We start from the raw sequence: 26,217 nt of genomic DNA on the forward strand, positions 1-26,217 counted from the left end.
GAATGAGCGGGTTATTAAAAAGAACGTTTGAACAAAGTGGTGGGGCGAATGTGGGGGGCGAAGAGGGGGGTTAAAAAGGGGGGAAAGAGGAGTTTTATGTACTAATCCTGCGAAGTGGTAACTTTTCTCTCTTCCACAGGTGGTGATGGGGGGAGGAGGGGAGGTGGAGGAGATGGGGCGTTGGCCATTGGGGGCGGGGCCAAGGGAGAAGCGCGGGCTTGGTTCCTGCGCTATGATAATCATGGCGGGAATAGAGAAGCAGGAAGGAGGGGGCGTCGCACGGTGCGAGCCGAGGTCACGGGGGGAAGCCGAGGTCGGCCAGAGTTTGCTGACTTCTGGGAGCAACATGGGGGGAGTAATTATGCTAGCGGGGGATCTAGCCGGGGGGGGGGGGGGGGGGGAATTACTGGGTTGCTGCTGGTGGGGAGAGGGGGGAGCTGGTATGGGAGGGGATGGGCGGGGGGGCACCGCCTGGGGGAGATACAGCTGCGTGGGAACCGGGTGAGGAGCTGGAAAAAGGGGATGGCTAATCGACAAGGGGAGGGGGGGGGGGTAGGAAGCCCCCCAACCCGGCTGATCACGTGGAACGTGAGAGGGCTGAACGGGCCGATAACGAGGGCACGGGTACTCGCACACCTTAAGAAACTTAAGGCAGATGTGGTTATGTTACAGGAAACGCACCTGAAACTGATAGACCAGGTTAGGCTACGCAAAGGATGGGTGGGGCAGGTGTTCCATTCGGGGCTAGATGCGAAAAACAGGGGGGTGGCCATATTAGTGGGGAAGCGGGTAATGTTCGAGGCAAAGACTATAGTGGCGGATAACGGGGGCAGATACGTGATGGTGTGTGGCAAACTACAGGGGGAGACGGTGGTTTTGGTAAACGTGTATGCCCCGAACTGGGATGATGCCAATTTTATGAGGCGGATGCTAGGACGCATTCCGGACCTAGAGATGGGAAAGCTGATAATGGGGGGAGATTTTAATACTGTGTTGGAACCAGGGCTGGATAGGTCGAAGTCCAGGACTGGAAGGAGGCCGGCAGCAGCCAAGGTACTTAAAGATTTTATGGAGCAGATGGGAGGTGTAGACCCGTGGAGATTTAGCAGACCTAGGAGTAAGGAGTTCTCGTTTTTCTCCTATGTCCATAAAGTCTACTCGCGAATAGACTTTTTTGTGCTATAAAGGGCGTGGATCCCGAAGGTGAGGGGAACGGAGTATACGGCTATAGCCATTTCGGATCACGCTCCACACTGGGTAGACTTGGAGCTAGGGGAGGAAACAGGAGGGCGCCCACCCTGGAGAATGGACATGGGACTAACGGCAGATGAGGGGGTGTGTCTAAGGGTGAGGGGGTGCATTGAAAAGTACTTGGAACTCAATGATAACGGGGAGGTCCAGGTGGGAGTGGGTCTGGGAGGCGCTGAAGGTGGTGGTTAGAGAGGAGCTGATATCAATAAGGGTACATAAAGGGAAGCAGGAGAGTAAGGAACGGGAGCGGTTGCTGCAAGAACTTTTGAAGGTGGACAGACAATATGCGGAAGCACCGGAGGAGGGACTGTACAGGGAAAGGCAAAGGCTACATGTAGAATTTGACTTGCTGACTACGGGCACTGCAGAGGCACAATGGAGGAAGGCACAGGGTGTACAGTACGAATATGGGGAGAAGGCGAGCAGGTTGCTGGCACACCAATTGAGGAAAAGGGGAGCAGCGAGGGAAATAGGGGGAGTGAGGGATGAGGAAGGAGAGATGGAGCGGGGAGCGGAGAGAGTGAATGGAGTGTTCAAGACATTTTATAAAAAATTATATGAAGCTCAACCCCCGGATGGGAGGGAGAGAATGATGGGCTTTTTGGATCGGCTGGAATTTCCCAAGGTGGAAGAGCAGGAAAGGGTGGGACTGGGAGCACAGATCGAGGTAGAAGAAGTGGTGAAAGGAATTAGGAGCATGCAGGCGGGAAAGGCCCCGGGACCGGATGGATTCCCAGTCGAATTCTATAGAAAATATGTGGACTTGCTCGCCCCGGTATTGACGAGGACCTTTAATGAGGCAAAGGAAAGGGGACAACTGCCCCCGACTATGTCTGAAGCAACGATATCGCTTCTCTTAAAGAAGGAAAAGGACCCGCTACAATGCAGGTCCTATAGACCTATTTCCCTCCTAAATGTAGATGCCAAGATCCTGGCCAAGGTAATGGCAATGAGAATAGAGGAATGTGTCCCGGGGGTGGTCCACGAGGACCAAACTGGGTTTGTGAAGGGGAGACAGCTGAACACGAATATACGGAGGCTGTTAGGGGTAATGATGATGCCCCCACCAGCGGGGGAAACGGAGATAGTAGTGGCGATGGATGCCGAGAAAGCATTTGATAGAGTGGAGTGGGATTATTTGTGGGAGGTGTTGAGGAGATTTCGTTTTGGAGAGGGGTACGTTAGATGGGTGCAGCTGTTGTATAGGGCCCCGATGGCGAGCGTGGTCACGAATGGACGGGGATCTGCATATTTTCGGCTCCATAGAGGGACAAGGCAGGGATGCCCTCTGTCCCCATTATTGTTTGCACTGGCGATTGAGCCCCTGGCGATAGCGTTGAGGGGTTCCAAGAAGTGGAGGGGAGTACTTAGAGGAGGAGAAGAACACCGGGTATCTTTGTATGCGGACGATTTGTTACTATATGTGGCAGACCCGGCGGAGGGGATGCCAGAAATAATGCGGATACTTGGGGAGTTTGGGGATTTTTCAGGGTATAAATTGAACATGGGGAAAAGTGAGTTGTTTGTGGTGCACCCAGGGGAGCAGAGTAGAGAAATAGAGGACCTACCGTTGAGGAAGGTAACAAGGGACTTTCGTTACCTGGGGATCCAGATAGCCAAGAATTGGGGCACATTGCATAGGTTAAATTTAACGCGGTTGGTGGAACAAATGGAGGAGGATTTCAAGAGATGGGATATGGTATCCCTGTCACTGGGAGGGAGGGTGCAGGCGGTTAAGATGGTGGTCCTCCCGAGATTCCTCTTTGTGTTTCAGTGTCTCCCGGTGGTGATCACGAAGGCTTTTTTAAAAAGGATCGAAAAGAGCATCATGGGTTTTGTGTGGGCCGGGAAGACCCCGAGAGTGAGGAAGGGATTCTTACAGCGTAGCAGGGATAGGGGGGGGCTGGCACTACCGAGCCTAAGTGAGTATTATTGGGTCGCTAATATTTCAATGGTGAGTAAGTGGATGGGAGAGGAGGAGGGAGCGGCGTGGAAGAGATTAGAGAGGGCGTCCTGTAGGGGGACTAGCCTACAGGCTATGGTGACAGCCCCATTGCCGTTCTCACCGAGGAACTACACCACAAGCCCGGTGGTGGTGGCTACACTGAAGATTTGGGGACAGTGGAGACAGCATAGGGGAAAGACTGGAGCCTTGGGGGGGGGTCCCCGATAAGAAACAACCATAGGTTTGCCCCGGGGGGAATGGATGGGGGATATGGAATGTGGCAAAGAGCAGGAATAACGCAACTGAAAGATCTGTTTGTGGATGGGAAGTTCGCGAGTCTGGGAGCGCTGACCGAGAAATCTGGGTTGCCCCAAGGGAATGCATTCAGGTATATGCAACTGAGGGCTTTTGCGAGGCAACAGGTGAGGGAATTCCCGCAGCTCCCGACACAAGAGGTGCAGGACAGAGTGATCTCAAAGACATGGGTGGGGGATGGTAAGGTGTCAGATATATATAGGGAAATGAGGGACGAAGGGGAGACTATGGTAGATGAACTAAAAGGGAAATGGGAAGAAGAGCTGGGGGAGGAGATCGAGGAGGGGCTGTGGGCAGATGCCCTAAGGAGGGTAAACTCGTCGTCCTCGTGTGCCAGGCTAAGCCTGATTCAGTTTAAGGTATTACACAGGGCGCATATGACTGGAGCACGGCTCAGTAAATTTTTTGGGGTGGAGGATAGGTGTGCGAGGTGCTCGAGAAGCCCAGCGAAACATACCCATATGTTTTGGTCATGCCCGGCACTACAGGGGTTTTGGATGGGGGTGACAAAGGTGCTTTCAAAAGTAGTAGGGGTCCGGGTCGAACCAAGCTGGGGGTTGGCTATATTTGGGGTTGCACAAGAGCCGGGAGTGCAGGAGGCGAGAGAGGCCGATGTTTTGGCCTTTGCGTCCCTAGTAGCCCGGCGTAGGATATTGCTAATGTGGAAAGAAGCCAAGCCCCCGGGGGTGGAGACCTGGATAAATGACATGGCAGGGTTTATAAAGCTAGAGCGGATTAAGTTCGTCCTAAGGGGGTCGGCTCAAGGGTTCACCAGGCGGTGGCAACCGTTCGTCGAATACCTCGCAGAAAGATAGATGGAATGGAAAAAAGAAGGCAGCAGCAGCAGCCCAGGATCGGGAGGGGGGAGAACCAGAAGGACTCTCAGGGTTGTTAATATATACTGTATAATATGTATAGGTCGTTGCTACAGATAATTATATATTGGACTGTTAAATTATATTTTTGGAGAGTGTTACTTGTGATAAGGCAGTTGCCAATTAGGGTTAGTTTTCATTTTTGTTATTTATTCATTTTCTGTTCATAAAATAGGTCATTGTTATTTGTGTTGTTATAATATTGTGTAAAGGATGCACAATGTACTGTGTTGGTTGACCAAAAATTTTCAATAAAATATTTTTTTAAAAACTAAGGTGAACAACTGCTTCCTATCCACCCTGTCCATACCCTTTATAATTTTACACACCTCAATCAGGTTCCTCCTCAGCCTTCTATGTTCTAAAGAAAAGAACCTGAGCCTATCCAGCCTCTCCTCACAGCTCAAATGCTCGGTCCCAGGCAACATCCTGGTGAATCGCCTCCGCACCATCTCCAGTGCAATCACATCCTTCCTATAGTGAGGTGACCAGACCGGTAACAGTAATCCAGGTGTGACCATAGCTAAAGTTTTGTCCAGCTCCAACATAACCTCCCCGCTCTTATAATCAATGCCCTGACTGAGAACGGCAAGTGTCCCATGTTCCTTAACTACCCTATTAACCTGTCCTGTCACCTTCAGGGATCTGTGGACAAGCACCCCAAGATCCCTCTGTTCCTCCTAGTGTCCTGCCATTCATTGATGCTTCCCTTGTCTTCTTCCAAAGTGCATCACTTTTCAGGGTTGAATCCCATCTGCCACCGATCTGCCCATCTGATCAACCCGTCTACATCTTGCTGCAATCCATGACCTTCTTCCTCACTATTAACCACCCTTCCGATCTTCGCACCATTCCAAACTTAATAATCATCCCCCCCACGTTCTCAACCATATCGTTAGTCACACAAACAGCCTCCTACCACCACCCTCTGTCTCCCTATCAATAAGCCAGTTTTGGATCCAACTTGCCGCGTTACCCTGGATCCCATGTGCTTTTACCTTCTTTATCAGTCTCCTATCCTGTTCAACTTGGTTCTAAGGCTGGGGTTTCAATACAGAACCTGTCAAATCAAATCTGAAACAATGAGGCAGGCACTTGCTCATTGGCAGCCAGCGAGATTGAAAAACCAGCACAAACAGAATGGTTATGTAGTCATTAGCTACTGGATGTGGTTTAACACAGGCCTCTAACATTCTGAAGTGCCACACGATCATCCAGCCACAAACCCCGCCCGCTCTGTGGCGCTCGTCTATTGAAGACAGCGAGCAGGACACGAATGCAGAAATCTGAAAAACGTCGGGTGGGTGGCTACTCAAATTCTGTACGTTGCTCGCCAGCTTTACGCCCAAGGCCACTAACTGAATAAATCTTGTTTATGGGAAGCTGGCTGAGGAATATCACAATCGAGTGCAGCACAGAGTGACAGAGCTTGGGCGTGCAAAAGAGGTTTCCCACGGAAGGCTCCTGGTTTCTTGATGCCACTAGCAGCAGCTACAAGTGTAGACCAGGTACTTGTTCAAGGGAGGAGTAAAATGAAAGCTACATGCCCAGTGTTTTCAATTTTAACTGCAGCTCCTTCACTCCTACTAGAACAGAAGGTATTGTAGCACAGTGGGCAGCATCCCCATCTCTGGACCAGAAGCTCCGGGTTCAAGTCCAACGCCAGTACTTGTTGGCCACGGAAGAAGCGGGCATAACACGGTTCAACGGGATGATTATCAGCTCGGGAATCGTTCCACCAATTCCCCAAAGGGAAAATGGTCTGTGTGGGAAAACGCGGAGAAAGAACTCCTACCAGCTCTCCCTCAACTCCTTTGATTTGTCGAGTCAGAGAGTGAGGGACAGCAGTGCACGTCACATCAGACAATATCCCACAGGCAGGCAAACTATGAATCGAACTGGCCTCGAGACCTCTGGAATCATGTGTCTAGTGGATGACACGGGAGAAGGCAGGCTGCAAATGGCCCTAGGTTAGATCGCACGCACCACTGTGCCACAATACGTTTACGTGCAGGCTAGGGCCAGTACACCCTCAAGAATTAACGCGCACCTTTATGCAGGGCTTCATTTGTCATCCTGTTGACGTTGCGGAAGGTACTTTCAGGAACCAGCCACCTCATTGCAATATCAACACAGCTTTTACGGAAGGTACTCCAAACGCTGCCACTGTAATGGAGGATTTGAGAGAGAGAGAGAGAGAGAGAGAGAGATAGAGAGAAACATTAGCCTATTTTCCATTCCTTGTGCAAGATGTTCATGGAAAAACGCACCACTGGACTTACCTGGTTTGTCCCTGTACAGCGGTTAAGTCACCAACTCCCACAGTTGCGAAGATGCCAGTATTTAGGTTCCATGTGCCCTTCAAACATGTGTGATAGGTCCGAGGTCTGAAAAATCAATAATAAAGTTAAAAGTACTTCAGTCACACACCACAGCTTACTAACACTGGCAGGTTGGTTATAAGGAGTCATGCTCACATCATTAAACAAGTAGGTAGGCCATTTAGGACTGCGTTAAGGATAAGTTTCTTCACTCAGGTGGTGGTGAACATGTGGAATTCTCTACCACAGAACGCTGCGGAGGTCAAGTCACTGAATATATTTATGAAAGAAATACATTTCCAGACACTAGAAGGGGCCAAGAGGCCTGGGGAGAGGGTGGGAGTATGGTACTGAGTTAGAGGATCAATCAGTCACACAATGGGGATGCAGGCTCGATGGGCTGAACGGCCTACTCCTGCTCTCAGTTGCTATGTTTAGAGACATAGAACATACAGTGCAGAAGGAGGCCATTCGGCCCATGGAGTCTGCACCGACCCACTTAAACCCTCACTTCCACCCTATCCCCGTAACCCAATAACCCCTCCTAACCTTTTTGGACACTAAGGGCAATTTATTATGTCCAATCCACCTAACCTGCACGTCTTTGGACTGTGGGAGGAAACCGGAGCACCCGGAGGAAACCCACACAGACACAGGAAGAACGTGCAGACTCCGCACAGACAGCGACCCAAGCCAGGAATCGAACCTGGGGCCCTGGTGCTGTGAAACCACAGTGCTAACCAATGTGCTACCGTGCAGCCCTATTGTAGACCTGGATTTATTGTAGAGTTCTGGAACTCACTCGCTAATAGGCTGGTGGAATCAGATTCAATAACAACTTTCATAAAGGCAATTGGAGAGATGTATACTCAAAGGGGACCAAATGACAGGGTTATGGGGAAAGAGCAGAGGGGCAGAACTAATTGGATAGCTCCTTCGAAGAGCCAGCACAGGCAAGATAGGCCAAGTGACCACTTTCTGTGCTGTAAGATTCTACTCAATATTCTTTTGAGGCCCAGAGAATATTTCTGTGGGACTTTCCTTCACTGACGAAATGGAAGCAGTACAGATTGCATGGTGTAGCCATCTGGGATGGCCTCTTACAACCAGGGACAGAGAAACACGCAGAGCATAGCGGGTAAAATGGACAAAGCAAGATTCAGGCAGGCTCAGAGCCTGAAATGTATATTTGCGAATGAGGAGTCCAGACGGTATCGAAACTCCGACCAATTAGCATTTTGATGGGCCGGTTAGCATTTGATGGCCCATCTCCAACAAGACAAAAGATTGGTACTCGAGCGACCGGTACAGTCCCAGACATTTTGGCGCCACTCCCTGTTCTAGGGAAGCATAAACAACAGGGTCAGTGACCGCTTGGGACACGCCCAGCCATCCAGGGACCCGCCCATTTATTGGTTAGAAATCGAACATAGTGATTGGGGATCACCCAATTAGTGGGGTCCAAACTGAAGGACCGCCCAAAAGAGCGCAAAAACCCCCAAGCATAAGAAGAGAGTCCCCCATGTGTTCAGTCTCTCTTGGACCTGGCGCCCCGGCTACGTCTGTTTCCAATCGCAGAAGCAAGTCCAAGTTCAACGCTCGCTACAGACGGATGAGCCCAGCTGAGCAGCAGTTACTCCTACAGACTCGGTAGATCCAGAATCGAACAGCGGCCACTGTTCCTGACCTAAGCCGGGTGCCCGAAGTTAAGTACAGGTTGTCTTCGTCAATAGTTGTAGTTAACTAGTAGTGTTTATGTTGCATGATTAATTGTGTGTAAATAAAGTACCCTTTACCTTGTACTAACTAACTGGTGTTTGGCTCTTTGATCGATAGCCGGTTGAACCTTGTGGTGGTATCATTCGATACCTGGCGGCTCTGAGCATTAGAATATAGATATCAAAAGAAAGGAGGGCAACCTCACTGATTGCCATAGTTACAGCAGAGCCACAGAAAAGGCAACAATGGTCTGTGAAAATAGGCTTAAGGGGTCAAATGATCTATTTTTCACTACAGAACTCTCACACTTCAGAGTCATCAGGTGTTTAAATAAATCACAGCATCTCCATCTATTCTTATTCGCAAAAATAGCTGTGATTTTGTGCAGAAGGTGGGGGATTTTCAAACCCGGACTAAACGCGCAGCCTCTTGCCCGGAACCTCCTCCAATCCTTAACTCTTGAGCTCTCTGCACTCCTCAAGTTCCGGCCTCTTGCACAACCCCGAATGTTATCACCCCACACCATTGTGGCTGTGCCTTCAGCTGCCTGGGCCCCACGATCTGGAATCTCTAAACCTCTCCACCTGCTCAGAGATGCTCCTTTAAAATCTACCTCTGTTCAAGTTTCGGTCGCCTATTCGAAATCTTCCATTTGACTTGGTGTCAAATTTTGTTTGAGGAAGCTTCTGTGATATGTACTCAGGTGTTTTATGGTGTTAAAGGTATTTTGTGAAAGCTGGTTGTGTTTACAGCACAGAGGTATCCTCATTTTCTGCAGTCTGTAGTATTGTGGCAGAGTTTACCATCCGCATGGAGTTCCTATGGTAAACATGTCTGAACTTGAACAAGTCCTAACTCTACCGCTCTCTGCAGTTTTAACTCATTTTTATGACTCAGTATTGATCATGTGGAGTAGCTGCAGGGAGCACATCGTAAGAAGGCCGCATCAAGAGTAGGGAGGTTATGATGGAGCTGTATAAAATGCTGGTTAGGCCCCAGCTGGAGTAGTGTGTGCAGTTCTGGTCACCATATTATAGGAAGGATGTGATTGCACGAGAAAGGGTGGAGATTCACCAGGATGTCGCCTGGGCTGGAGTGTTTCAGCTGCAGAGAGAGGCTGGTTAGGCTGGGATTGTTTTCCTTACAGCAGAGAAGGCTGAGAGAGGACCTGATTGAGGTGTACAAAATTATGAAGGACATAGGTGGATAGGAAGAAACACAGTGGTTAGCACTGCTGCCTCACAGCTCCAGGGTCCCAGGTTCAATTCTGGCCTCGGGTGATGTCTGTGTGGAGTTTGCACTTTCTCCCCATGTCTGCGTGGGTTTCCCCCGGGTGTTCCGGTTTCCTCCCACAGTCCAAAGATGTGGTTAGGTGCATTGGCCACGTTAAATTGCCCTTCGATGTCCAAAAAGGTTAGGTGGGGTTACTGGGTTTCGAGGATAGGGTGGAGGTATACGCTTGAGTAGGGTGCTCTTTCAAAGGACCGGTGCAGACTTGATGGGCTGAATGGCCTCCTTCTGCATTGTAAATTCTATAATACTAGTAGAGGTCAAGAACCAGGGGTCATAGGGGCGGGAGGTTTAGAGGGGGTTTGAGGACAAACCTTTTCGCCCAGAGGGTGGTGGGAATCTGGAACTTGCTGCCTGAAAGGGTGGTGGAGGCGGGAACCTTCACAACATTTAAGAAGCATTTAGATGCGCATACAAGGCAATGAACCAAGTGCTAAAAAATGGGATTAGAATAGATAGGTGCTCGATTGTCAGCAGACACACAGTGTCATCTCCTGCCTGTAAAGCTCTATGAATAGTGAGAGAGGGGAACAGTATTTGTCTACTCATATACGCACACAGGTGTACACACACACTCACGGGTGTACACACACACTCACGGGTGTACACACGCACACACACAGGTGTATACACACACACACACACACAGGTGTACACACACACACACACACACACACAGGTGTATACACATGCACACATACAAATATACACATTGTTCCACAACCCCAGTTACACATTTGAGGGAATAGGCTAAAACATGAGTGACAAAGTGTTTTAAACCCTAGACATGCTTAAAAAGGTCTCGGCAAAAGACGGCAGAATATTTGTGCTAATCAGGGTGATTGTACTGGGACAAGAACAATTTCCCAACTCACGCCACCCATCCCAGCATGAAGAATTCTTGTTACCGACATTGGCTGACTTCCAGCGGCGATCGCGAACGGAGCGGCTGCAGCAAAGATGCTCCCACACAGCCACAAAATCGCGGCTTTTTTGAGGGGTGGTTTTCCCGGGGAATTTTCAATCCTTTAGGCCCCGCGAATTTGGCCCTGCCCAGGCACCAAAGCTCCGTTCCACGGAGCTGGAGACTGGTCCCGGTGAGCTGCACGTGGAGGAGGAGTGGGGATCGCTCAGAAACGGCCGGAAAGTCGGAGCACGGAGAGGATCACAAGAACAAAATAAGAATTTTTTAATTCAACCTTCCTTGTTCCTCTCCTGCAAATTAAAAAAAACCGAAAAACTTTTTTTAAAGGGGAAAAAAAAATTTCAAAAGAAAAAAGAAAATCCCTTTTTATATTAAAAAAAAATTGTTTTTAAAAGGAGAAGAAAACCCTTGGGGGGGGGGCGGGCGGGGGTTTCTTTGGGGGGAGAAACAAAAAAAAAAAAAAAAAAATTTCTTTTTCGCACCAAAACCCAGGAAAGACGACCCCACGGGGCGAGGCGGAGGTTCAGGCGAATCAGGAAGCGGAAAAGCTGGCGAGCCGAGCAGCGGAGCAGGAACAGGGCGCAGCGACCATACAACCCCCCCGCACAGGGGGAGGAATGGAGAAGCGTGCTGAAAACGGAGATAAACGCCATGAGGGAGGCACTCAGGACGGAGCTCCACACAATGAAGAAGATGCTGGCGGAGACAACAGAAAAAATGCAGCGAACCATCAACGGCCTGGAAAGGAAGGTGGAGGTGCAGGAGAAAACTATTCAGGAGTTGGAGAGGGCTGCCTCGGACCAGAGCGACAGGATGGTAACTCAGGAAACCGAGGTGAAAAGGCTAGCAACGACCCAGGGGAGCCTCAGAGGGAAAGTGGAGGACCAGGAAAATAGGTCCAGGCGGCAGAATGTTAAAACAGTGGGTCTGCCAGAGAGGATGGAGGGCAGAGAACCAACAGGCTATGTCACCCAAGTGCTGGGCAAGCTAGTGGGATGGGAGAAGTTTCCAAACCCCCCAGAAATCGAAAGGGCACACAAGTTGCTCCGACCCAGGCCCAAAGCCGGGGAGCAGCCCAGAACGATTATTGTGAAGTTGCACAGGTTCCAAGACAGGGAAAAAATCCTAATGTGGGCCCGGCAGACGAAAGCGAGCACGTGGGAAGGGAAGACCATAAGGGTGTACCAGGACATTGGGGCGGACCTGGCCAAAAGAAGGGCTGAATTCAACAGGGCCAAATCAGCACTCTACAAAAGTAATGTGAAATTTGGGATGTTATTCCCGGCCAAACTCTGGGTAACATTTGAGGGGACGGAGCTGCTTTTTAACACCCCAGGAGGAGTTCGTTAGAGCGAACAAACTGGGGGAGGGACAGCCACAACGACCATCATGAAAGCGACGGGATGGAAAAGAAAGGAAGAATCGGAACAAAGAGCAGGGGGCAGACCGCAAACAGACAATACGATCACGGACTGTACACGTGTTTGGTGCACTGTGCGGGACTGTGCTGACTCGTTCCCGGGCTCGTTCCACCTCTCAATGCAATGGGGGGGGGGGGGGGGGGGAGAAGCGAAGCAAGGTGAATGAGGGTGAAAAGGGCGGATGGGGGGGGGGGGGCGAGACAAGGGCTAGCAAAAGGAAGGTAAAATGAAATGAAAATCGCTTATTGTCACGAGTAGGCTTCAATTAAGTTACTGTGAAAAGCCCCTAGTCGCCACATTCCGGCGCCTGTTCGGGGAGGCTGGTACGGGAATTGAACCGTGCTGCTGGCCTGCCTTGGTCTGCTTTAAAAGCCAGCGATTTAGCCCAGTGAGCTAAACCAGCCCCTGAAACAGGACCCGAGCAGGGCAAGTCTGGGAGGGGGGCCACCGTGCTAGCGAGGAGGGCTAACACGGGAGGGCAGGAAGAAAGGAGGGCGGCAGCGCGCTTCCCAGGGGAGAGGGAGCGCCTGGCACAAAGAGAAGAGGGGGGGCAGGGCAGAAGGGGGGTGTAGCCACCTAAATTGGCCAACTCCCGATTTAAAATGGCAAACGGCAAAGGCTGATGGGAAAGTCAGCCAACATAGACAGAAACCAGCAGCTGCAGGTTTGCTGTGTATTTACCTCTGCAAAAGCCAAACAACATCGATACCAGCGACCATCAGCATAACAAAGAAGCAGCCATCTGCATACTGATGAGCAATCCCTGGGAACAATAAGTAACATTTTGGACACACAAAGCAAAGCCAGACTCTTCGGCGCCAACAGGAGCCAACACAAAGGAGGTGAACGACCACCTCAAGACCGCCCATCGATCAGGGAACCGCTCCAGTATTGGAGAAAATCGAACCAAGCGATTGAGACAAATTCCAATCACTTGGGACCAGGTACAGGGTCCGCCCCGAAAGGCAGGAAGCCCCTGGGGACTATAAGAGTTGAGCCCCAAGTTCAGATCGCTCTCTTCTTCCTGCCCGGGTCACCCAGCAACACGAACCAACATTGACCGTGACTGGTGCAGTGATCGTCGACTGACGTAAGTCTTAATTCAACGCTCGCTACGAGATAGGCGCTCCTAGCTACCAATCCGTACCAACTTCGAATCCCGCAGACTCAGAACACGAACGAAAGGCCATTTGTTCCCCTGACCTGGTGGGCCAGTCCGAAGTTAAGTATAGGCCTGTTATTTGTAGAAGTAGCTTAGACGTAGAATTTGTGCATGAGTAGCGATTACTGTGTATAATAAATGTGCTTTGATTTGAATCTTATCAATCGGTGTATTGGGTTATTGATCATTACTCGGACTTGAACCTCGTGGCGGTATCATAAAGATACCTGGCGACTCGAGAGCAAAGGTAATAAAACAGAGCAATTGAACCAAGGAGAAAATCAGCAACAGGGGGAAGAACACAGGGGGGGGGAGACAGAGGAACAAGGACTGGGGGGGGGGGGGGGGGGGGGGAGTCGGGGGGAGGAGTCGGGGGGAGAGCGCATAACAAAAGAGGAGCAAAGGGAAGGGTGAGGTAGATAAGCAGCATGAACACAGGCCTCGGCAGGCATGGAGCAGGGCGAGGTACCAAGATGGTGCCACAAACAGCCACTCGGGAGGGCTTCAGGACGAAGGGAGACCCTGGAGTGCAGGGGCGCAGCCACGTGACGTACACACAGCTGGCGGCCATGGCCTGGACAAAAGGAAACCCCGGAGCCCTGGGGCCCGACCTCATGGTGAGAGCGGTGACCGCGGCCATTTTGTACGGCCCCCTAACAAAGGGAAACCCCGGAGGGCAGGGGCGCATCCACCAGGTAAGTATGGGTGACCCCGCAGGACCGGGGGGTCAGAAACCCCCCCCACCAGGATTGTTACCTGGAACGTAAGGGGACTCAACGGCCCGGTCAAAAGATCCAGAGTCTTCACCCACCTAAGAAGCCTAAAAGCAGACATAATCTACCTACAAGAGACGCACCTGAGGGAGAAGGACCGACGGTTGGTAAGGAAGGGCTGGGTGGGACAGACATACCACTCAAGCTACGGGATGAGGGCTAGGGGGGTAGCAATATTAATTAGTAACAGGACAAGGTTTACGGAAACCAAGACAGTTATGGACCCCAGGGGAAGATACGTCACGGTCAGCGGTGTCCTGGAAGGGGCACCTGTCGTATTCGTAAATGTGTACGCTCCCAACTGGGACGACACAGAACTCATAAAGACCATGGCAGAAATCCCCGACCTTGACACACACCGACTGATCATGGGAGGCGACTTCAACTGTGTCCAGGACCCACTGACCGACCGATCAAACCCCAGAGCAGGGAAAAAGACTGGCATGGCTAGGGAACTAGCATTTATGGAGCAGATGGGGGCGGTGGACACATGGAGGTTCCTGCACCCGGGAGAGAAGGAATTTCCATACTTCTCACAAGTACACAAGGTATACACCAGTATCGACTTCTTTGCAGTGGGGAAATCGGTGCTTCCAGGGATCACAGGAACGGAGTACTCCGTGATCGTTATCTCTGACCACACTCCACACTATATGGATGTGAGTTTGGAGACAGGCCGTGCCCAGCGCCCCACATGGAGGCTGGACACGGACATCCTGGCCAACAAGGCCTTCCGTCAGAAAACATCACGGGCCATAGGCGACTACGTGAGTAACAACCAAAACGGGGAGGTCTCACCTTGCACGTTCTGGGAGGCACAGAAGGCCGTGATTAGAGAGATCATAGCCTACAAGGCAAGCAGAGATAGGGAAGAGGGGGTAGCCAGGCAACAACTGGTGGATTCCATCCTGGAAGTCGACAGAAAATACTCCGAGGCCCCAAGCGTAGAGCTGCTGGCGGAGAGAAAAAAAGCTGCAAATGGAGTTGAACCTGCTACCCACTAGGAAAGCAGTGTACCAACTCCGTCAGACACGGGGACCTTCTACGAACACAGAGATAAGGCTGGCCGCCTATTGGCTCACCAGCTGAGAAAGCAGGCAGCCACGAGGGAAATAGCGCAGGTAAAGGATAGCAGAGGCAGACTGGTAACAGAATCAAAGGAGGTCAATCGAGCATTTGAGACCTTCTACCGGGGACTGTACACCTCCGAGCCCCCCCAACGGGGATGCGGGGATGAAACAGTTCCTAGACGGACTGGAACTACCAGTTGTGGGAAAGACAGACGGACGGAGCTGGAAGCACCAATAGACCTGGGAGAAATCATGGAGAGCATCAGCTCCATGCAAGCGGGGAAGGCACCGGGACCCGATGGGTTCCCGATGGACTTCTACAAAAAATTTGCACCAGTCCTGGCCCCACACCTAAGGGAAATGTTCGCGGACTCACTGGCAAGGGGCATCCTGCCCCCAACGCTAGCACAGGCCACAATTTCACTGATACCCGAAAAAGATAAAGACCTGACAGAATGCGGATCATACAGACCCATTTCACTGCTGAACGTGGATGCGAAAATACTCGCAAACGTCCTGGCCAAAAGGCTGGAGGGCTGTGCACCCGAGGTGGTCGCAGAGGACCAAACCGGCTTTGTCAAGGGTAGGCAGCTCACAGCGAACATCAGGCGGCTGCTGAACGTAATAATGACCCCCTCTGGGGAGAGAACACCAGAGGTGATCGTCTCCCTGGACGCAGAAAAGGCCTTCGACAGAGTTGAATGGAAATACCCCCTTGAGGTACTGGAACGGTTTGGGCTAGGAGCAGGGTTCATCGCCTGGGTGAGGCTCCTGTACAACGCTCCCAAAGCGAGCGTCCGAACTAACACCACCATCTCTAAATACTTCCAGCTACAGAGAGGAACAAGACAGGGCTGCCCCCTGTCCCCACTCTTGTTCGCGCTAGCCATCGAACCCCTGGCGATAGGCCTGGGGGACGCAAAAAGCTGGAAGGGAATCCGGAGAGGAGACAGAGAGCACAGAGTCTCACTCTATGCAGGTGACCTGCTCCTCTATGTCTCAAAGCCACAGGAGGGACTGAAGGCAATACTGCAAATGCTGAAAGAGTTTGGAACCGTCTCGGGCTACAAACTTAACCTGGGCAAAAGCGAGGCATTCCCAATGAACCCAAACGGGGGAGGTAGAGAGCTGGAGGGGGTCCCGTTCAAAACAGCCCAGAACAGATTCCGCTACCTGGGGATGCAGATAGCCAGAGACTGGACACAGATCCACAAGTAGAACCTGACCAGCCTGGTGGAGGAAGTAAGAGACCATCAAAGGTGGGGCTCACTCCCACTCTCCCTGGCGGGGAGAGTGCAGACGGTCAAGATGAACGTACTGCCAAGGTTCCTCTTCCTGTTTAGATCCATCCCGATCTTCATCCCCAAGGCCTTTTTCCAAAACGTAGACATGGCGTTTGTGTGTGTGTGTGTGTGTGTGTGTTTGGGGGGGGGGGGGGGGGGGGGCACAGATTGGGTACAGGTGGAGGAGGCTTCCTGTAAAGGAACGACCCTCCGGGCCCTGGCTACAGCAGCACTCCCATCCCCCTCAACAAGATACACAAGCCCAGTGGTAGCGGCCACGCTGATAACATGGACCCAGCTCAGACAACACTTCGGGATAACTAAAATGGCCCCCATGGCCCCCATCTGCGGCAATCACAGATTCCCCCAGCCATGCTAGATACCACCTTCAAAAGATGGAGGCGGGACGGGGGCACATTGACGGTCGGGGACTTCTACGTTGGGCACAGACTGGCGACACTGGACGAACTGACGAGGAAGTGGAGGCTAGCAAAAGGACAGGAAATGAGACACCTCCAAATAAAACACTTGCTCTGAGGTAGGATGGGGACTCTGGAGCGAAGCACTGAGCAGGGTGAGCTCCACCTCCTCCTGCGCAAGGCTAAGCCTAATGCAGCTCAAAGTGGGGCACAGAGCACACCTGACCAGAACCCGAATGAGCAGGTTCTTCCCCCTGGGTGGATGACAAATGTGAACAGTGCCAGAGGGGCCCAGCTTGCCCCAAGCTTGCCGGGTTCTGGACGTCCTTCTCCGAGGCAATGTCTAAGGTTGTGGGGGTGAGGGTGAAGCCATGGCCAATAGTGGCAATCCTCGGGGTATCGGAGCAGCCAGAGCTACACATGGGGAAGGGGGCCAACGCCCTTGCTTTCGCTTCCCTAATCGCACGCCGGAGAATCCAGCTCGGCTGCCGATCGGCAGCACCACCCACAGCTGCAGACTGGCTCGCTGACCTCTCGGAATTTCTCCACCTGGAGAAGATTAAATACGGCACCCGAGGGTCAGAGGAAGGCTTCCTGGATACTTGGGGGCAGTTTGTCGGTCTGTTCCAAAACCTGTTCGAGGCCAGCAACGAGGAGTAACCTACTAAGAATTTTTTTTTTAAAAACACCAAGATAGATGAGTTACCAAAAGACTGCGTAACCCCGCCGGGGGGGGGGGGAGAGAAGAACGGGGAAGGGGGAGGAACCATAGACCGATCCAGAGGGCAATGAAATGCACAAAGGGTCAGCTGAACGAAGGACAAACGAAACCTCTGTATAATAAAGGGAATTAGCGCAGGCGGGAGAAATGTGATGTGTATATATACAACTGTTTATAAATATATGAGAAATGCCAATAAGAAACTTTTTAAAAAATAATTCTTGTTACCCCACCTAACCTTCTGGATGCTAAGGGCAATTTATCATGGCCAATCCACCTAACCTGCACATCTTTGGACTGTGCGAGGAACCCGGAGCAACCGGAGGAAACCCACGCACACACGGGGAGAAAGTGCAAACTGTACACATTCACCTGAGGCCGGAATTGAACCTGGGTCCCTGGAGCTGTGAGGCAGCAGTGCTAATCACAGTGCCACCAATGCCAAACTGAGATTTTACCATTGACCTGGGTGGGTTTCAACAACTCCCAGGATGTTGACAGTGGAGGATTCAGCGATGGTAATGAGATTGAAGGTCAAGGGGCAATGGTTGGATTCTCTCTTGCTCTACGCCTAGAGGCAAGAACCTCTATCAAATGGACTTAAGCTTACCAAATTTATTTCACATTGTATCCCGAGAAGCAACAAGATCAAGAAAACTTACATCTCATCAGTGTGTACTGGATCTAGATCCTCGAGCTGAAAGGTCAGTGTGTCAACCTACCAATGAAGTCCCTGAATGGAGCAAATGCCATATTTGCCAGGGTAGTGAAATGTGTAACTCAGATCCACCCAGTCTACACCATTTCACAGCAGAAGCATTCACGCTCTGAAGGTTGTTTTTCCCTTACCTTATTTGTCCTTCTTCATCTGAAGGGTATGCCAAGAGCAGCAGTCCTATGTTCATGATGACATGATTGGTTATCGGGCACACCTTGAAACAGAAAGAGATCATTATTGACAGTTCTGAAAGCAGAAATGAACTGCACTGAAAGCACAAACTTATAACCAACTTTTCTCACAGGCTTTTGAACAGAAGGTGCCCAAGGAACAATTGGATACAGAGAATGTGTTAAAAGAGGGTCATGGGTGGGTCAATCTGTGGCGAGTAGCCAGTCAGTTAGGCCTCGAGATCTCCTATCCACTCCTAAAAAAACTGCTTGCGTTCTTTTCTCGAGCACCTGAAGTACCTGGAAATAAATCAGCAGAAACCAGCCACTCACCTCCCATATCATGGGAGAAAACTGGAATCTGTCATTCTTAACCACACTCCTTTCTGGACAGTTTCAGAGTGGACCAGCAGTGACCTTACCTGCTGGCCCCTCAGCTGGTCACACACGCTGAGAGTGGTGCAGGGAAGAAACCACTCTTTCAAACAAACCAAAGAAACTGGAACTTGGACAAAAACCTCATTCTATTAATTTCCAACATCTTCAGTTACGAATGGGGCCACTAACCAATGAGGCTGCGATCCTCAAAATCTCTCCAGCTCAAATTTACCCAACTTCAGTTTCAGAGAACTGATTTTTCGTCTGGCGACTAATTTATTTTACAGACAATAACTGTACCTAGCCTCTCATGTCCTCCTCACTCGGGGTGAATCAAAGTGGCACAGACTGAAGGCCCGCATGATGGGGTCAATCTACAGTGCAGTGACATGAAGAATCACTGTGAAGCCGTGTCCTATCTGTCACTTATCCCACACCAAGGGCTGTCCAAAACACCTTGCCTTCCCGTCTAAATCCACTCACCTCTAGGATTACAATATCATAGTCGCTGAAGGAACAGTATCGCTTTGACCAGGATGCGTCGTTCCGTATGACCTCATTGATGACATATTCAAAGTCGAGTGTCAGCTGCTCCACAGTGAGGTACTTGCCCTGGAAATTCACAGTGCAGGAAGTGGGTGTAGGGAGACAGAGAAAGACCAGGCACAAGGTTAAGATTATTTTCTCTCGTGGGAAACGTATCGTAGTGAAAGTAGTTAAACCCATCCTCTCCGTCTATTTCAGCACAGCAGCCTCGATCGTGCAAGTGGTTCAGGACACCAGGTTTCAGGGCGCATGCATGTCAAACGGTGTCAGCTGGAGCTCACTGGGCAGCCTTCTCATCCCAGTCGGAAAGTTGTGGCGTCAATTCTTACTCAGTCAAAAATCCAGGCTGACAATCCCAGTGCAGCATTGACAGAGTGTTAAATACCTATTATAATAACACACTATATAACAGAGTTTACTTTGCATCGCCATTACTGCAAATGGCATACAAGGTGCGCTACGTCAGAATGAACATATTTCCCCAATAAATATTTGTGCCAGAGTTCCGGTAATATTGCGCACAAGTGACCCTCAGGTTAAATCACCACCAATCAGCTCTCAGAGGGCACAGCAGCCTAAGGTCCTCTGGGACTGTGGGTCATTTACATTTTTATTTGCCAGGCTTCAATCACAAACTCAACACATCCCAGTCTGCCCCCAGCTAATTTACGAAGAGAGGAAATGTAAGGTGGATCTCTAACACTTTAAGCCAGTAACCAGGGGATGGAGTTTCAAGCTCTGTATTTACAATGAGGTATTGTTGCTAGTTAGAATGTGGTTACTTCAGAGAGCTTGGGGACCGGTTTAGCTCAGTTAGCTGGACAGCTGGTTCGTGATACAGAGTGAGGCCAGCAGCGCGGGTTCAATCCCCGTACCGGCTGAGGTTATTCATACCGCCTTCTCAACCTTGCCCCTCGCCTGAGGTGTGGTGACCCTCAGGTTAAACCACTGCCAGTCAGTTCTCTGTCAAAAGGGAAAAGCAGCCAGTGGTCATCTGGGACTATGGAGACTTTACTTATGAGAAGAACAAAAGAAATGGACCAAACCTAAACCACTCAATACCATTACTCGGATTATTCCTCCCAACATCTCTGATAATCTGCAAGTACCAGTACTTCACTGGCAGACAATGCAAAAGGCAGTCTGGAAACAAATGAGCAAGAATGAAATCTAGAAATCTCCACTGCTGGGCTCTTTTCACATTTCAATATTGTACTGTTATAGTGACAATGTGGCCGGTTGCTACACAGTGCGACCAATGAATCCTCGGGAATAACAGGTCTGTCCCCATCTCAGTCGGTTACCTGATACAAAGCACTTTCTTTAACAGGTTTCAGATTCCTTCCCCTCAGATCAGTCACGACAAAATGCAGTGAGATCTTATCATCATATCCTGTGGGAAACAAGATCTGGTTTAGTCTCCCATCACCGAGTTCTTTCACTAAACAGCAAACTAATTACCAAAAGTTGGAAGATTGAACAAACTCTTGACAATCCACAATCACAAAATTAAGTCAGCATTTTTTTCCCCATATAAAGCAGCTGAACTTTCCTCAATTTAATCCTTCAATTTAACACTCACTGCGCAAAGTTTTAATGATGCAATAATGCAGAGTTTCACCCGCTTAAGTCAGAATCACAATCTGGAAGATAAACCAACACTGGCAATGGAAGACACCCGATCACATTGTCACTGGTGCATTGTGACGAGAGTGAAGGTATATCCAGCAGAGACAGCAGTGGGGATGTGGTTCTCAAGCCAGTTTGAAATCAAAGTGAAAACCTATCTGTAGTTCCTGGATGGCAGGCCTGGACATTTATACTTCCGAGTTAACAAAGCCTGTCTTAAATCACTAACATTGCAGGAAGGTTAAAAAAAAAACTAAGACCGATTCTTTCCTAGAAAGTGTGGCTGAGCAAATTATCAGGAATATGATTACCTTAGAAACTGTAGCTGAGGAAATTATCAGGAATATTTTTATCAGCATTCCAACACATGGTATTAACAAGATCAGGGAGACTATTTCATTTCTGGAAACAGGTGGGATTTGGGAATATGGTGGAAAGTAGGTTGGCAGCAACAAAAAAAGGGATAAAATTAAGCATGGAGAGAGGGGGCAGCGAATCATAGCTGACAGAATCAGGGATAGGTGGAGAGTGGGTGAAAACACTGGCTTATAAAGTTCAGACCTATGGTTCAGTCTGACAGGATGAATGTTACTCGGCAGTGATTGTCAAAGGGGTTTGGCCTGTGTCACTACATTTCCCGATGAGCACAAAACTGTTCCTAACTCAACAACAGATGGACAATCTGATTCAAGATCACCAGTGCAGTCGGAGTGCTTTCAACACATTTCTGAGCAACATTCTCTCCCCCCCCCCCCCCAAAGCTGTGCAGCCGTGCAGTAACTGGGAATATGTTGTGTGAGGAACAAGCTGGCCACACACAAAACGACGCTCCTTTTAAGGTGCACATGTGATGGCAGTGCATCAACCTGAAACGGACCATGCCGTGCAACAAGCTGGCCACACACAGCAAACAGAAGTTAGGCATGAGGGAACACTTCCTAAGAGCGCTTGAAGCTCACTTTCGATCATTCGAGAAAAATGTCCCAATCTGCAGCACCTCGATCGGTGCAAAATCGCAAGATTAAAAAAAAAAATCTGGACATTCGAAGATCTAAATTAAAGAGAGAGAATGCTGGAACTCCTGAGGTTGGTCAGTGTTTCTAAAGAGGAAATGCAGCCTGCTTTGAGCTAGGTGACTCAAGCAGCAATTGGCTCCGAATAAATAGGTCTTATCCACGCATCAAAATAAATTACTTGACTTTTGCAAAAATCTTCTCACAGCCCAGAGTGCAGCCTAGCGAATGAAGTTAATGATGTAGCAAAAACGTGGCCAGCAAATTATGCAAAGCAAGATCCCATAAGTAGCAAGTGGGATTTTTGGCCAGACTTTGCTTTGATGGAATTGAAGGCACCGTATCATGGGGTCACTGGAGCTTTACTGAGAAAGTGCTGTGGGGTCTTGCGTGAGCACCCTAACAGGCAATGGGATCGCAGTTAACTGTCTCACTTGAAAGGCCACACCTCTGACAATCTGGCATGAACAGATGTGTCATCTTAGACTATCTGTTCAAGTCTCTGGAATGAGGTTTCAACACACAAGCTTCTGACTTAGGGATGATACTCACTGAACTATGGTGATGATTCAACTGGGAGAAGAATAGATTTGGGAAACACCAGGGACTTCATTAACGCTCGCAATTACCAAAGTGCAAACCTGTCGTTTTCAAGCACCACCCAATATCGAACGCCAGAGTGACAAGTGAGAGGACCTGGGAGCAGGTTTTCTGCCAATCCTTTTTTTGGGCGATATTGGGCATATCGCACAGGAAGAATGGAGCAAGGTGCCTGCTGATGAGGAAAGCCGTCTAGGCCAGTGCGGTGTCACAGGATTATTGCAAACTGTGAAGCGAACAGCACACCGACCATCAAAAGATGGAGACACGACTAATTTCTTGGCATTCCTGCTTAACTCACCATCGTCATCTGCAACCATGCCAGAAGGTTCCAGGACATAGTGCAGCTTTATGTAGTTCACGTAACCGGGGTCTGTTGGTGCAGTTTCCTGTTGGCTGGCAGTATTGTCCATTGAGCCCGACTCACTCTGAATCAACTCGCTTGCCACTTCAGCCGTCAGTTTAGCAGCAGATGATGCACCATTATCCAGTGTCGGCTTGCCTGCTGTGGTGCAAGTGCACCCTAATACAAGTGAATGTGAACGCTTGGAGTTCAAGGTAGAGTCGGAGGGGTCTGCAGTAGAACTTGAACACTGAATCTCTAACTTTGCTTCAGAAGAACAAGGGGGATGTGAGAGATCTGACGTCTCACTTCCTTGTGTACTAAGGACCTTATGGCAATCTTCTGCGGGTACCCCTGGGCGGGCAACTTCCTTCGGTTCGGGTACGGCTGCGTTTAAACTACACCCTGCTTCTGTGGTGCTTGTAGCAGCTCTGGCTCGCCTGAAAATGTCGGCTGCAAACTCCTTCGCTTTGCCTGTGGCAGAGGATCGGTCACATTGGACAGGGTTACATCCTGCCAGTACGGCATGCTTGGAGCTTTTAAGTTCCCAGCTCAGCATTTCCTCAGGGCAGTTTTCAGTGCGCGCGCTGGCGTCCGTGTCAGCTTTGTGTAAGATGCAGTCTGGTGCCCAGTGGCTCAATGAAGGATGATTCATGCCTTCACACTGCTGAGAACTGGACATGACATTGTCCGTTGCTGGCGAAATAAGACTAGGATCCAGCCCATAGTGACCTGGCGGTGCAGTGTTTTCACTGCTCTTGCTGTACAGAATCTGTCCTTTCTCACCTGGAACACATAGAAAACCAAACAGAATAGCAATGAAACAAATCTGAATTGGAGGAATGGTTGTTTGAGACTGTGCATAGGTTTTGTTATTTAAAAGCAGGCATGGGGCAGCACGGAAGCACCCTGGTTAGCACAATTGCTTTACAGCTCCAGGGTCCCAGGTTCGATTCCCGGCTTGGGTCACCGTCTGTGTGGCATCTGCACGTTCTCCCAGTGTCTGCGTGGGTTTCCTCCGGGTGCTCCGGTTTCCTCCCACAGTCCAAAGATGTGCAGGTTAGGTGGATTGGCCATGATAAATTCCCCTTAGTGTCCAAAAAGGTTAGGTGGGGTTGCTCGGTTATGGGGATGGGATGGAGGCATGGGCTTAAGTGGGGTGCTCTTTCCTAAGGGCCGGTGCAGACTTGATGGGCCAAATGGCCTCCTTCTGCACTGTAAATTCTATGGTGATGTCCCAGGCTTGTTCCAATTGCCCTGGCAGGAATTGTCCCCCTGGTTAGTACGGAGGTTTTCCTCTGGTTACATGCCCCTCTCAGGAGATTCCAGCGGGTAGAAGGGTAGGAGGAGTCTGGTCACGATGCTCCAGCTTGATGGACCAGCTACTCTTTTTGCCCCCCATGACCTCTAGCTGAATGTCAATACCATTGCTGAGTGAGTGGACATCATCTGAATGGAACCATAATTAATCCCAATGGCCCTGAGTTACAGGTGCGAAATGCAGTGACTCCTCTACAAAACTTAAAGTCCTTACATACATATCACACCCCTGACAATCTATGAACATCACAAAATGTTTTACAGCCAATTAAATGCTTTTTGAAATGTAATCGCTATTGCTTCATAGGAAATGCAAGAGCCAATTTGTGCACAGCAAGCTCCCACAAACAGCCATGTGACAATAATGGCAAGATAGTCATTTTTTTATTTTTAAAGTGATGTTGGCTGACGGATAAACATTGCTCAGGACACCAAGGAGAATTTCTCTGTTCTTCTTTCAATCGTGCCACGAGACCCAAGATAGCAGAGGGACCCCGTCAAAGTTTTAACGTCTTGTCCAAAAGGCAGCAACCCCTTCACCACTCAGTACCCCACTGGCAGTGTCAGCTTAGATTTGTTAGCATACTAACTAGGTTCCCAAATGAAGAACGACATGTTAGGTCATTACCTGCTGTGTTTACAGATATCGCACAGGCTACCAGTGAGTAGCTGGTATTGAGTAACACCACTCCGTCTTTCTTGAGCTGGAAGGCAGGCTGGAACGTGGGGAAGGGATACACCACCTGGTACTTTGTGTGAAACATGAAGCCATGCTGAAGACAGTAGGCATTCTGCTCATCTGTGAAGCACACAACAGCAAGTTAGGTCTTTGTAACGTCACACACACATCCACCCAATTGGCAATAAAGAATCTTTTTTATACCTGTACTAAGCAAAGCCATGTCCTTACAGTCAGGACAGAACGCAAATGGCGGTGTAGCGACCGTTGTAATATAAATGTCTCGGTCATTCTCATCACTCATCACCATGTTTATCAGCAGGTCATTCACAGAGCGAATGCTGAATTGAAAAGAAACAATCACATTTTCATATTTTGGAGGTGAAAATATGATATGAGAAACAGCTTTGCTGGAGGAAGACCAAAGGCTCTGTCTACCCTGCTCCCTATCCTGGGACAACACTCATGACAAGCAGAAGTGAGTCAGCCACCCACCTTTCAGCAGCTGAGAATGAAGCAGAGTCTGCAGCACAGGGGAAAACTAGAAAGGGGGGAAAAATGTAACTGTTTTGCTTTAAAAGGAAAGGAACCAGAACAAGATCATCCTACAAGTAGCAAACATAAGAGTTAATCCATTTTAGGTGGTGTTGGTTCAGGAGGTAATATTAACTCGGGCAAAGGAGGCATTTACTCCTTTGCCCAAGTTAACATTACCTCCTGAACCAACACCTGCAGTGGGTCGGTGCAGACTCGATGGGCCGAATGGCCTCCTTCTGCACTGTATGTTCTATGTAATTTAATGACTCAGCGGGTTTTTGAGCTCAGCTGTCTGCCATGGGACTCGAATCCACAACTTTCTGGCTGAGATGATATTACTACCCACAGAACCAATTAGGCACCCAGCATCAAAGCTCAGCAACCTTTGCTGCTGGAGTTAAGGGGCGGTTGACAATTTTCAGACAAGAAACTTCGCAACAGGATGGGAACACCGACCTACTTAAAAGAACATTCCCATTGATAAAGTCAAATGCTGGAAATCTGAAATACAAACAGAAAATTCTGGGAAAAACTCAGAAGAGTCACACGGACTCGAAACATTAACTTGCTTTTCCTCTCCACAGATGCTGTCAGACCCGCTAGGTTTTTCCAGCATTTTCTGTTTTGGTATTTTGAGCATTGCGTTCAGTTTGAAACACTGGATCTCAGGCCTTTTGAGGGGCTGCAGTGCATGGCGAAGAGGGTTAAATAAAGAGGATTGGTGCCATCGATCTTACAGTCCCTTGAATATAGAAGATGAAGCGGTGATCTAATTAGGTTTATGATTATTAAAG

At 49.7% G+C, this 26,217-nt stretch overlaps 1 protein-coding gene across 1 annotated transcript in view; it reads right to left on the reverse strand.

Moving 5' to 3' along the window:
* dcaf15 (DDB1 and CUL4 associated factor 15) overlaps positions 1–26,217 on the reverse strand; it is a 38,852-nt gene that overhangs the window by 2,112 nt on the left and 10,523 nt on the right. The window contains exons 5-12 of the mRNA XM_072490900.1: positions 25,091–25,227; positions 24,836–25,006; positions 22,846–23,673; positions 20,607–20,695; positions 19,240–19,368; positions 18,340–18,422; positions 6,669–6,773; positions 6,437–6,552 (exon numbers count right to left, since the gene is read on the reverse strand). Of these exons, the coding sequence (XP_072347001.1) occupies positions 6,437–6,552; positions 6,669–6,773; positions 18,340–18,422; positions 19,240–19,368; positions 20,607–20,695; positions 22,846–23,673; positions 24,836–25,006; positions 25,091–25,227 (1,658 nt within the window). The remainder of the gene's footprint in view (positions 1–6,436; positions 6,553–6,668; positions 6,774–18,339; positions 18,423–19,239; positions 19,369–20,606; positions 20,696–22,845; positions 23,674–24,835; positions 25,007–25,090; positions 25,228–26,217) is intronic.

The sequence above is a fragment of the Scyliorhinus torazame genome, chromosome 27, assembly GCF_047496885.1.
Source record: "Scyliorhinus torazame isolate Kashiwa2021f chromosome 27, sScyTor2.1, whole genome shotgun sequence".
Taxonomy (NCBI): Eukaryota; Metazoa; Chordata; class Chondrichthyes; order Carcharhiniformes; family Scyliorhinidae; genus Scyliorhinus; species Scyliorhinus torazame.